The sequence below is a fragment of the Megachile rotundata genome, chromosome 15 (genome assembly GCF_050947335.1).
Source record: "Megachile rotundata isolate GNS110a chromosome 15, iyMegRotu1, whole genome shotgun sequence".
Taxonomy (NCBI): domain Eukaryota; kingdom Metazoa; phylum Arthropoda; class Insecta; order Hymenoptera; family Megachilidae; genus Megachile; species Megachile rotundata.
In genome coordinates, this window is record NC_134997.1 from 12,784,199 (window position 1) to 12,797,501 (window position 13,303).

General features: G+C 49.6%; 1 protein-coding gene across 18 annotated transcripts in view; it reads right to left on the reverse strand.

Annotated features, from left to right (window-relative positions):
* Kdm3 (Lysine demethylase 3) overlaps positions 1–13,303 on the reverse strand; it is a 137,233-nt gene that overhangs the window by 4,512 nt on the left and 119,418 nt on the right. For 17 of the 18 annotated variants that reach the window (XM_076540177.1, XM_076540175.1, XM_076540174.1 and 14 more), the window contains 4 exons: positions 13,162–13,300; positions 3,342–3,761; positions 1,077–3,266; positions 33–336 (listed from right to left, as the gene is read on the reverse strand). In XM_076540177.1, the coding sequence (XP_076396292.1) occupies positions 33–336; positions 1,077–3,266; positions 3,342–3,761; positions 13,162–13,300 (3,053 nt within the window). The remainder of the gene's footprint in view (positions 1–32; positions 337–1,076; positions 3,267–3,341; positions 3,762–13,161; positions 13,301–13,303) is intronic. The other variant, XM_076540176.1, reaches the window with a different exon arrangement.

Here is a 13,303-nt window from a genome sequence, read left to right on the forward strand (position 1 = left end):
AAGTCCATTTACAAGAAGCTACGTCAACTAACCGTTTCCCGAGGAATTGTTGGAATTGGCCGTGGTATGGCGAACCCTCGACGCCGGTTGAATGGAACCCAACTGTTCGCTAGTATCGCTAGCGGAACCAGCCTCGCTTTCGTTACTAGACTCGCTGCCTGCACCAGCTCCTCCTGCCGCTGCTCCTCCACCTCCTCTTTCTGCTCCTCCGCCTCCACCCCCGCCACCTCCGCCTCCTCCTCCTCCACCTCCTCCGGTTTGCTTATCTTCCTTTCGCCTCCGCTGATCTTCCGCGGTCGTTTGCTGCCTTCGTGCGGCGCCTTTCTTTCGTTTTACCTACCACAGGGCACAGATTATTAAGTAGTCAGGAAGTTCATGCTCTTGCCGAAACTACTGTCAAAAAAAGAACTACCAATTTGGCTTCTATTCTATCGTCCTACGACAACGCATTCTTATACACCAGCTCAGGTACGCTCGGGTCGTTCTTACGCGACTCGAATTCGATCCTCGACTTTACATGCATCGACGCGAGGTTTCCAGGACGTGTAAAAGTAATGGACGAAGAAGGCATACAAATAAGAGCAAGGGCAATCATCGAAACGAAACAAGCGTTCTTACGTTGCTCGATTGCAAAATAGTTCTGTGGGAGATCTTAATCGAACTGTTTTAAACGGTAAAATTTACATCGTTATAATACGGTAGAAAACGGAGGACGAATAGGAACATTATTGCGCACGTTCCATGACCAACGGCATTAGATATCAATTACCGACAGATAATTAAAAGCCGTAACTCGTAAATGATTCTGCGTATAATTAGGAGAGAAAAAACCGTGTAAACGAACAGCGTTAGAGGAGGGAACGCGTAGGAGCGGTAATGGTACATCGAGCGCACACACAAACGAGCTATTTACAGAAACCAATTACAGCCGATCAATCAACGATACGTAATCTATTTGCGCATGCATAAAAGAAACAACAATGCGTGCAACGGTGATCCAGTGTTTCGTGGACACAGAAAAAGCGCGACACCGAGAAATCATTAAAAAGAAGTATAGGTACGATCCATATAGATACCTTGGGTGGTTTTCTTTTGGGCGGCGACTTTCTCTCCGGGTCGCTGCTGGACGAGTCTTCTTGTAAATTTTTTGTGTCCGTGGCGTGTCCGTTGAGGGACTCTTTGTTGGTCGTTTTGCGACCGCTCTTGGCGGTCACCTTGCTCTTGTTGATGCTGTTCACCGCCATGCTACCGATATTGTGAATCGAGTTGACGGCGCTGGGTAAACAAGTGGTGGTCGCGTTACTGGTCACGTTGGACGAGGCGTCGCGTTCCTTGCTGTTCAACGGTTGAGAGGGCGCTTGTGAGATATTGAGGGGCAATGTGACGCAAGATCCGCTGCCCACGACGCCGGTGGTGTCCTCCGTGCCGTCTTCGCCGGAATGCCTCTGCAGCCAAGCCTTCTTCAGCTTGTGAACCGGGTAGCTGGTGCTGCTCGGTGGTCTCGGTGCCGGACTGTTGGACTTCTCGCTGTCGATCGTAGGATTGGGCTTGGCCGGGGTGCCCGGTGCGCTGGGCGCTGGACTCGGCGCCGTGGAGGGCGCCGGACTAGGTACGGGTGCCGGGCTGGGCGCGGCGCTAACCGTCGTCGGGTTCAAGGAACTGGCGCTACCCGCGCTCGCCGGTCGCACGGAACCGTCCCCGCTGGCGGTTCTGGGCGCAGGACTGACCGCGGTTGCAGTGCGTTCCTGTTGCGATTGACTGTTGGGTTGCGCGAGCAACGCCGCGGTGTTGACCACGGTGGTGATCGAGGTGGCGGCCGACGCGATCAGCGGACTCGGCTCGCTCACTCGAGAAAGAACCGGTGGACCGACGCATTGCAGGGACAGCGGTTGCGGCGGTTCCTCGGTCCTGCGTTTCTTGCAGACCTCCAGGGACACCGGTTGGCCGGGGTTCTCGGTCATCGAGGGAGTTGGCGCTTTCCTCTTCGGCGAGCCGGATCTCTCCACGCCGAGATTCAACGGTTGCGTCTGGAAGGTGGTGTTCTGCATCTGAGGTTGCGCGTGTTGCACCGTCTGCCCGGGAGGTTGCTGATGAGGGCTGGTGTGGTGAGCCGGATGCACGATGGGCCTGGAGAGCGGCGCCGAGGCGGCGGTCGGCGGCGAACCGTGAAGCGGCGGTGGCGGTAGTTTCGCGGCCGGCAACGAGCCGGGGTAACCTCTCGGGTCGTAGACGGATCTACTGTGAGCCGGTGGAGGCAAAGGTGGAGGCGGCGCCCCGTGATGGTGAGGCACTTGCTGGTAAGGCGAGCTGCCGGCTTTCGAGGTGAGAGGTATCGGCGCGGCGACCGCTGGTTCGGAAGCTCTGCATACCGGCGTGCCGGTCATGATGCCCGAATTCGGTTTCCCGTAGATGTGAGGCGGCGCCGGGCTGCTGACTTTCGGCTTGGAGCCCGCGGGCGCGGCGTAATGCGAGGTCGGCGAGGCCGTGGGCGGATGCGGATGCGGGTACGGATACGAGGACTTGGCAGTAGCGTAAGGTAGGCCAGGTTCCGGCCTGGTGAGATAACGCGGCTCGGGCGGCGACGGATGCGGTGGCTGATGAGGATGCTGAGCGTGCGGCGACTGTCGATTGTGCGAATGCGGTGGATGCCCGTGAGGGCTGGGTAACTGCGCGGTCGCGGTGGACCCGCTACCGCTTCTGTGGTGACCCTGAGGTATGCTCTTCGCCGCCTGTAAACCGTCCAGGTGGTGAAGGTGGTGAGGACTTTGCGTGGGGCTCCTGTACTCGTACGGTTTGTGTTGCGGCGGTACCGACTGCACGTTCAAATAAGGCATGATTTTCGGGCTCGGCGAGTGCTGTTGCGACGTCGGTACCTTCGGAAGTTCCCGACCCTCGTTCTTCACTATCACCGAGCTCTTGTGATCCGACAGCAACGTCGGAGGATTCTGTAGCACTTCCCTGCCGTGATGGTCCCTCTCGAGACCGCTGGCTAGGCCGCTTTTACTCGTCATAGACTTGTGCGGTTGTCCCACGTCGCTCTTCACCTTCATGTCGTGCATCGAGTACGAGGTCTGCGGTTGGTACGTCGAGTAACTGAACAGACCCACGTTCGGCTCGACCTTCGGCAGCGAACTGTGCGACGGACCCACCACCGACGACGGTTTCTCGTGGAGGCCACCGACCGGCAGCGACGACTTGGACGTTCTCGAGTGCGCCGGCGGAGGCGGATAGTCGACCTTACCGGGCACGCTCGACGGTCGAGACACCTGTGACGGACAGAACGGATCGTCAGCTCGTCGATCGAATCGATAAACTCTTAAGCCTCGCGACGATAAACGTACCTGTTGAGTCGGTGGAGCGGTGGCCGCGTAATAAGCGGCCCTCTGTTGAGCCGCGATGTGGTCCCTGGCTTCCGCCTGCCTGTGCAGTCTCTCGGCCGCCGCCAGGTGATGTTCCCTCATTCCCATGTTCTCCGTTTCTCGTTGCCTCTGCTCCCTGGCGTCTCGTTCTCTCGCTTCGCGTTCCCGTTCCCGCTCCCGTTCTCGCTCCCGTTCCCGTTCCTCTCGTTCCCGTTGCTGTTGCTGCGCGACCGTCACCGGATGCGCGCTCGTCGCGCCCGGCCCCGGATGATGGTGACCCACGTGCGCGGTCATGCCGGAATGCGGTGCGCCGTGAGGCCTACTTGCAGGCGGTGGCAACGGGATGAACGTGTTCCACGCCATCGAGGTCGACTGCATGTTCTTCTGTGGAGCATAAGGCACCTACTTCAATAAATACTGCCAATCGATTTGCCGAATCGTCACGCCCGTTTGCTGTTCTCCGTTCCGGTATTCGCTCGCGACTCGAAACGCGCGCTATTTTCGCGCCGCGTCGAGCAACGGGAGAAAGCAGCCGGTCGGTGCTGACGCGGGCATTTCGCGAGCAGTTCGATGGTAAAATATGTTTATTTTAAGCGCGTTTATTTTTAACCGTTCCGCAACGGACAGACCCGTCCTACCCGATGCAACGACTCGTTCGAAACGCCGTTGAACCGTGCGCTCGCCCGTTCATTCGGATTTTCGAAACTTTCGAAACGATTTTATCGAGGGATACCTATTTTCGCGTTGAAACGCGAGCCGTACCTGCGCGTTCGAGAGGGGATCGTGTCAAGGTCGAGAGAATCCGTCGACAGCGACAGAAGAATTAACGGCTCGACAGAGAGAAGAGGAGAGGGAAGGCTTTAAGCGGCCTGTCGAGAACGGACCACGAACCTAATTATAGTTTCGTCCGAGAAGGCTTACTATGCTAATCGAGCCGTGAGTAAATGTCAAGCAACGTGCTCTGTTTACCCGCGGCTCGCGTCATCGTTCGATACGTATACGCGTTTCTCTTTGTCGTCCGTATTCGTCGCAGCGATCTCCGCGTTTTTAAACTTTGAACGTTGCCTCGAGACAACGTCGCGTTGCCGAGAACGAGAGTGGAAAAATACGGAAAACCGTTTACCTTTCCCGACGCTATTCGAGATTCACGCTCGAGGAACTCGCTCTCTCGCCAGAGCGGAAAGAAAAGACGAGGTACGCGGACAGAATAGGACGAGAGGATAAACCGCGTCCCTGACGGTATTCCTTTAATCGTTGCAAGACTGTCTCCGTGCTCGGTGTACCAGCCGAGATTGCGCGCGTTTTGTCCGCGTACCGCATTATGTACGCGCGCGTTTTGTCCGCGTATTGCATTCCGGACAAAAGGTGCGGGACGGGGCGAGAGGAGGCCGGACAAAAGCTCGTAAAACGCTCGTTAAAAGCGCGAGAGACACGCGGCGCGAACCCGAATCCCCGAGCGAGCGATTGCGCGTAATAAAAGCCAGAACACGGTATTCAGACTCAATCAGGGACCACCGGCTTCCATTGGTTCGTTGACTTTCTCTTCCTGAACTCTTTAACCCGTGACGTTCGCTTAATCCGCTTTTTGTTCCCGAGCGTGGCGTTCGCGCGATTCTCCCTGTACCTCCTTTTCGTACGCGTTGCTGCTCCCCGTAATTGCACGCGTATAGCTGACTTTCGACGCGTAAATTACCTAGCCGATCTCGCCAATTATTTTTAACCGGTCGAGATATTTATTGCGACGCCCTCTTCTCCGTAACCTTCCTTGCGCGTCGATAATTGCACGGTTAAAAACGCCCGATAAATATTTGATCCGCATCGGTCGGCTATTTCTGTCGCTCGCACGAATGAAAAACGTGCTCGTTTTATCGATCACGGTGAGCGTCGTGGCGCGAGCGATGCCTACGCACGCTCGTCGGACTTGGCTCTCCGAGTCGTCACGCTTTTTAAACGTGCATCAATTTACTCGTATTTCGCAATCACTGCTGTTGTAGCCTGGGCCACTCCTAACGAGCGCAACAACGATTCACGGTGCACGAATCTAGCCGCACTGGTTTCGCGACGTTCGAAACAACCGTATTTGCCCACACTCTTCGATATACGCCAATTGTCCCGTGTTGTAAATAAATAATATCGCCGGAGAGATAACGACGTTAGCTCGAATCGACGTTTCGAATTCCACTAGCGCAGCGTAGACACAACAGTCGCTTCGAAACGTGACGAAGATCGGAGCGTTAAATATAATGGAAAGTGGAAGACCAACGTGGAATATTCCGCTTATAACCCGCGACCAAAATATCCGTAGGGTAAACGACGACGGAAGAAAGTTTTCGATCGTTCGTGAAGACGGCTGTTTCCAGTGGAGAACAACGAGAGAAAAAATAGCCACGATCTATAGATAAATCGAATCGATCGTCGATCGAACGACAACCATCTTAGCCGGTGTTTCCGCATTCGTGAAGGACAGAATGTTTAAAGGGATCACGAGCTTTCTTGTACCTGAAAATAATAAATCTATTACAGGATTAAGCCCAACCTGTCGTTTTCAGAAACCCTCGAGGCATTTCCCTCCGCACGGTTCTCGATTCAGTGTCTGGTCGCGCAATAATATTCGGCCATTCGTTATTTACCGAGCGACGTGAAAAGGGGACACATTAATGCGGGGGTGGTTGGAACAAAAGAAGGACTCTCCCGTTGTTCCCCGTGTACCAAAGTAAATCATCCCCTGTCCTGGCTCACCCTCTCTCGCTCCGATTAATCTATTCGTCGATTCCGCCCTTGCGAAAGGAACTCCCTCTTTTCCTCTTTCATGGTCTATTTAAATTTTAATGGCACGGATTCGGTGACTTTCCCTCGGAAAATTTTGCCCTGTTCGCGACCGCCACTATTTGCATACCTTCGTTAAACTTTCCAGCGTACGAATAATTTGCAGTCTCTCAATCGGTCATCGATTCCATCGGAAATATCGACGAAAACATTTATTGTTCGCGATAGTCCTCGCTTATCGAGGAACAAAAAATAAAACGAGTTATCGCGCTTGTTTATCTCAATTTACAGCGAACAGTCACGCCATCGAGGACAGAAGATGACTGCAACTTTAGAGACCTTATCGATTCGGTGACAAACTATTGCCTCGAGTTTCAACAGACTAGACACCCGATTCCCTGTTGTCCGAGTGCCACGCGTTCGTACGAACATAAATCGCGAACGAATCGGTTTTTCAAGCGAATGACGAGGCGTCACGTGACACCACGACTCGAAACATGTGGAGCTTTATGGCTCATCGGGGTCTGATCTCATCCGATGTAGTTTCGGAAAGAGCCACGACGAAAAAAGCTCACGAATCGGGGACAAACTGTTTTTCGAAATGAAGTCGAATTCGAAGTTACCTCGACTGTTTGCGAATAACATAAAGAGTCGTTATCTTATCTCGACAGACGGCGCAAGATAGATATTAATACTTCCAGCAAACAGATAGCTGGTGAGATAATAGGTGATAAGAAGAGAAGGAACCGGAGCCCGCGGATTTTTTTACACCCATATGCGTTCGCTTATCTTGTACGGCGCGATCGATTCGCATTGAACACGTACTCGATAACGATCACGTGATCGGCTAGATTCGATAAACGCTTTAGTCACTTTTGAGGGAACGAAATTTTCAATTCGAGTTCCTGGAAATTCTACGCGAGATCAAAGGATAGAATAAAACAGAAGACGCGTAAACAGTAAAGTGGTTGGCTCGTAATCGACGCGTCTAAATTCGAGCACAAAACGAAGTTTCTAAGCTAGGAGAAGGCAGATAGAGCGAAGTGGCGACGACGGCATGGCGCATTAAATTTCAGACGAGTTCCACGAGCCAAACGACTGTAAGAGAGCGACGATAGAAGTTGCTGACGACGCTGCGGAGAAACTACTCTCGAGGTTTCCTATGTACGTGCCCGGTCAGCACAGACGAGACGGGATACTTGCTGACTGTTCGCGTTTCTGTCCCTCCTCTTTCGACAGGACTCGGCCGTAACCGCGTTTCGCTCCGTCGAATTGAAAGGTAACGCTCGGAAAACAAAGTAGTCGGGGGAAACACGAGAACAGAGGAGACAGGCATTCTTCTTCCCGTAATTTCGAAATTCCTTCCTTTGCAGCAGTTTTGTCGCTGTCGGAATCGCAAATTGCATTCTTCTGAAAAAATGTAGGCGCAATAGAGAACCAATAAAATCATTGACGAAATTATTCGCAGGTGACTGTACCGGATAACGCATCCGCGCGTGTTTATCGTTTCATGAATTATTTATTCGAGGCCGTGCACGCGGCCCATTCTCCTCCGTTTCTCTGGCATTCCCCGCCGTTTCGTCTGTTATTACTTCCACGCCGGTTCGTGCGTGGTGTGCTTTTAGAAACGAGATCATTCCAGTTCGAATGCAACGCGTGTCCTGCCAGGATTTATTTCCCAATTATGAGGCAAGGGACCAGACACAAAAGGATGCTACCGAAAAGATAGTCCGCTAACCGCGGCTTTCGATCCTCGGTGCCATTATTTCGACCGGATGCGTCTTTTACAACACGAAACTTCGTTGAATCAACAGTTTTTTCCAGAAGATCATAGGAAAGGTACATTATAAAATTGCAACTTGTTTATTATGTGACTGACGGTCAGCACAAGTATGCCTCTTCGGCAAAACCTTTGCTGTAAAGACACAAATGTCACCGTAGATGACAACGTCACCCTTGACGATTATTCATAATCATTTAGAGTTATGAAATTTTCCCTTGGAACTAGGAAAACACTCTGACAAGACGTCATAGTCTACTCTCATATTGTTCCAAAATATTTGAACGTATAGCGAATCCATAGCTCCTGACGGTAATTCATAATCATTTAGACTCATGAAATTTTTCCTTGGAATTGGGAAAACACTCTGACAAAACGTCATAGTCTACTCTCATATTGTTCTAAAATATTTGAACGTATAGCGAATCCATAGTTCCTGACGGTAATTCATAATCATTTAGACTCATGAAATTTTCCCTTGCAATCAGGAAAGCAGTGACAAAACACATAGCCTACTCTCGCCCTTAGCATCCATATAATTTCTAAGATATTTGGACGTACAGCGAATTTTGCAAAGGCTTCGATGAAGGACATAGACAGAGTTCCAAACGCCGATAAATTGCTGGATGTACACGCCCGGTAAAGGCTCGGGAGTAACAGTACTCGAGCAAAGACTCGTAAAGGGATGCGTGTACGCGTAGACAGGCAGGATTTATGCTTGCACGAGGGAGAGAAAGGAATACCGTAGGAGTTTCCACGAGGCCAGGTAATTAACTTTGCACGGGATTAGAAGGCGTGGGTACAGAGCGAATTTACGAGCAAGGAAGCTCAGAGGGCGGGTCCATCTTAAACACTTGTTATTTTGTCAAGTATTGTCAATAATCCTGTGGCAATGAACGTTCTCGAGGAAGATGTCTTCGCTCTTGCACAAGAATAAGAGTTTCTCCTGATCCGGATAATCGTTCGTTTTTACTTTCACGCTTGATCAATGTGGAACACGCTTGAACGGATTAAACGGAGTCGACGAACCGCGTACGCTCGTTACGGTTTCTAACTTTACGTCGCTGAATGAACGTGAATCACTCGAACACGCCTCTGTTGCCGGCGGATAAAGCGTTCATTGACGAAAGAAAAAGAAAGTCGATCGTTTTCGGCGAAAAATTAATAAAAGCTTTTCCGTCGCCAGGTAGCGTGACGAACACGCGTAACCTCGTCTAATTACCTCCGCGATAACCCTGGCTAATTAGTCGGCGTAATTTACGAGGAAGCGCGTTCGAGTTTATCGTGCGTTTATAAATAATGCGTTCCAATTAGAAGTTTCGTATCTCGCGTTAAGCTAACGCCATAACGGGCTAAGATTACTGAACACGTCAACTTCGGGTTCTGAAGCGAATCGAGATTTTTAATTAATTCCTTGTTTACCGCAACTTTCGAAGCTTCTGAAACTTCCGAGAAACTTGGGGAAGGTTCGACGAACCGGAGTTTTCAAAAATTTGAAAAAATGTGAAAGAACGGGAGGAAAGTTTTTCCATCGCCTTTAATTCGCTTTAAGCCTATCGACGAGGAAACAAGGAACGAGACGAAACGAAACACCGTCGAGAGCTCTATTGTTGCGTACCATGAAGTGCATAATTAATGACCTTCGTGCCGGTCGAGTTTTGCATTGCAAATGCCAGCTGGAAACGGTCGCGCACACGCAGCCCTCGACACATAAATAAACGGGCGTGCATCGGGAACCCGTTGCCTGATAAACACCGTCGTTCGAATCGAATTCTGATTCCTCTGGAAATTGTAACGGATCTAAAATTTCTCCCTATGAATCTAAGAATCGAGCAAATCGTTACGCAACGGGCGATAAACGATCCCGGGAATTGTATCTCGAGTATCCTTCACGTAGGTGCTTCTTCATATTCGTAGGTGGTATTTATCCATTAACGAGATATAGGAAATCGAATTTCTGTCTAGACAGCGAGATACGATATCGATGGCAACTTATCATTCGTTACGCTAATAAAATACGTATTTCTCTAAAATCCAAAGTAGAAGTAAAACTCAAAAGTTTGAAAACAGAGAGAAGTAAACAGTCTTGAGAACCAATCGGGAAAAAGAAGAGGGAGCTATCGAAAATAAAGGCAGCTAAATTTGCAAGGAGAAAAAGAAGAATTTTCGAAGCTTCCACGAAACGGTGGCTCGCATAAAAGCCAGGTGGCGCGCATAAATCAGGCCAAGTTTTCCATCGTAGCCTTCGAAGCGCTCTAGAAACGTATTTCTTTTCTCTCCGTCCTTGCGAAACGCTCCGTAAAAAAGAATCGAGATTTCGAGAGGGGCGATGACGGAAAAAAGAATTTATCACTGCCCGTTGCTCCCTACGACATGCGATTGCCGTGACATTGTTATCAACCACGCCGGATAGACGTTATCGCGTTGCAAACATAACACCGTCATAGAGCTTCTCTGTCTCTTGCAAATTTTACAAGGTCATCGCGTCAACGTCGCACTCTTTGTTCCACTGCCTCAACCCTCAGGACTTGCATAAATAACATCCCTGATTAGGAAACGCATTGGTACTTGATTCAGACGGAGAACCTTGACGAGGGTTATTTTAGGTCTTCTTCGAGGATATTTTTTATTAAAATTCAGACACCAGAATACTCAGGAAGTTTCTTGGCTAGCAGCATATGTGGAAGAATAGCAAAGCAAAATTGTAACTGTCACCGAAGCAGAAATAACAGTATTCGAAGACAATGAAACTGACCTGCAAGATGTTCAGACGGTAATTCCAAAGTCCGGTTCGGCCATGTCTGAACCGTTCACTAATGGCACTCGAAAATGGAAACTCGTAGAAAATGGTGGCACGTCGGAGCTTTTCTCGAACACTGGATCGTCGAGACACTCGGTCACGCTTTATCTGAGCCACCAAATGGAAAACACTCGGCCCAATAAGCACGGTTATCAGAAATTATCTCGCGAGTTGTGCGATGACGAACAGAAATACGACTGACTGGGAGAAGTGGATTTTTAGGCTCATCCGGTCGGGACGAGAGCTCGAAAAGAACTGCGGGACACATTTTCGTAGGGTGGAAGGGCAGGTAGGACCGCGTGAAAGGATCCTTCCCTCTCTTTGCCTGGTTTATGCACCCATACGTGGTCGCAACGTGGTCACAGCGGTGCTCAACTTCCTGTGCTTACAAAAGAATTTATGAATTCTAATTTAATCCCTTCGTTTAAATACCCCGGGAACTCGAAAACACCGTTACAAGCGTTTTATAGCTTTGGGTCACTTCGAGGAACGTGTTCGTCGTTCGTTTTATGGGAACGTAAAAGAAATCGCTTAAATTCGAAGTCTATAAAAACGATCTCGATGAACAGATACGCCGAGATAAGATTCGTTTACAAAAGTTTTACCACTTGCGATTACCTGCCGTTGCGTAAGATTTTTGGTCACGCCACGAGACCGTTCGACAGCTGTTCGAAAAACAATCTCTCGTCATCGGACACCAATTATAGTAGTGCAAAAACCGGGGATTAAAAGGTGGGGAGAAAAAAGAAGGGGCAATAAAATGAGAAACGCTGAGGGCAGGCAGCAAAGTACGGGGCAGGTTTTGGGTGACTGTCAGGGCTGTAACACGCACAAAAGGCAGGTGCTGGAATGCATTGATTGCCTCTCTGTTCCCTTCCTCTCTCTGTCAGCATCCCGTGTCCCTTACCCGTATCTGTGCTCTGGGAACCCACCCTTCTCTCCCAGGGAAACGCGGAGAGCCTGAAAACCCCGGGAGAACAGGATCTCTCTTCCTTGCTCTCTCGGATTATCCCTGTTTTCTCGGTACGAGGGTGGTGGCCTCTCGGTCGATCGACCGCCACGGCAACCTCTGTGTTTTCTTCCCTCGACCGCTCCGTCTCTACTTTCCGTTCAAAATTATGCGTTTTCGAACGATTACATAGTTTTGCTAACACGACCAACTTTGTGCAATTAGGAATTTCAATCGAATTTCGCCAGGGGATAATAGCGGTCGAGGCTTGGCAAAATTTCCCGTTACCGAGTGGGACATGCTCGGTTGAAAGTTTCCGAGTAAAATTCCGGGAAAGGAAGTTTCGGTAACGGGACAATTTCGGATAGAAATATTGGACGGGAAACTACGTTCGTGGTTCTCGAAAGACGATCGAATATTAACTATGTCTCGACGTCACGTTTCTCTTGAATTTAATAGATTGGTTAGATATACATTTACTCAAGAATATATTTGTCTAATATACTACATATTGTTGTAATATGAAAAGCTGCTGGTGACTCTCAGTCGCCATTTGAATACACATATAATTTATAGACGTAGTGAAAGAGACAATAGTGCAAATTAGTAGAAAAATAACCTTGAAAGAATTCGTTTAACTTTTAAACTATTAAGGTTGCTAGTTAAACTGCTAGTTATCATGAAGAATGTATTTGTCATGTACTACGTATAGTTGCAATATGTTTTATTGAAAACCCGCTCGAGAGTCACCATTCGAATGCACGTGTGAACATATGTAGACACGTATGAAACAGATAATAATTAGTAGAAAAACAACCTCAACAGAATTCATGTAACTTTGTAACTAGTAAGATTTACAGTTGCTGTTTGCAGTAAAAATCAAGTGCAAACAAACTAACCCAGACCAAAATTGTTACAAGAACAAGAAAGTTGCATCGACACGTATCGACAAAATGGATGTTCCGCTATGAGGAGGATGGAGCACATCTCGTTCCGAGATTGTACTTGGAAATTCGCAACATCTTCCAAGGAATGCCGGTGCAAATAAGCGACAGCCGGTTCTGGGAATCGTCGGAGACGTCGCCCTTGGACCGATGCGGCTTGCATAATCCAACTGCATCGTTAAACGCGTTTCACGGCGATTCTTCGTTGGAACGCGATGAAAATATTTCTCCGTCGATGGATCGATACGAGCGGAATGACGCATCGTTGTCCTTGCCAAGAAAATCCCGACCCCGAAGCGATTGCGGACAATCGAGGAAGAGAATACAGGTAATTCGAGCGAGAGTTAAAGTATACAGATGTTCGCGTTATCGGGGCAAAGTAGGTCTGAATCTTCCTTGTCATGCAAAGGTTAAAAGACGACGCATAATGCTCGGTCGAGATTTCTTTTTTGTCGAGCATCTGTTCGACACGCTGCTCCAAGAAACGCGGACCAGAGGCCGGAGGTCATTAAAAACACGCGCAGCGAGGAGAAAAACAGGCAGTAAAGCAAAGGCTGACTAACCTTTTGTTGTGCCAGCCTGAAGGACTCCTCGAAATGCTTGTGAACCGCCTGTTCGGCCCTTTGCTTCTCGAGCCTCTCCCTTTCCATGTTGGCCTCGCGTTCACGCTTCTCCAGCCGGGCTTCCGCTTCTCTCCGCTCTCTG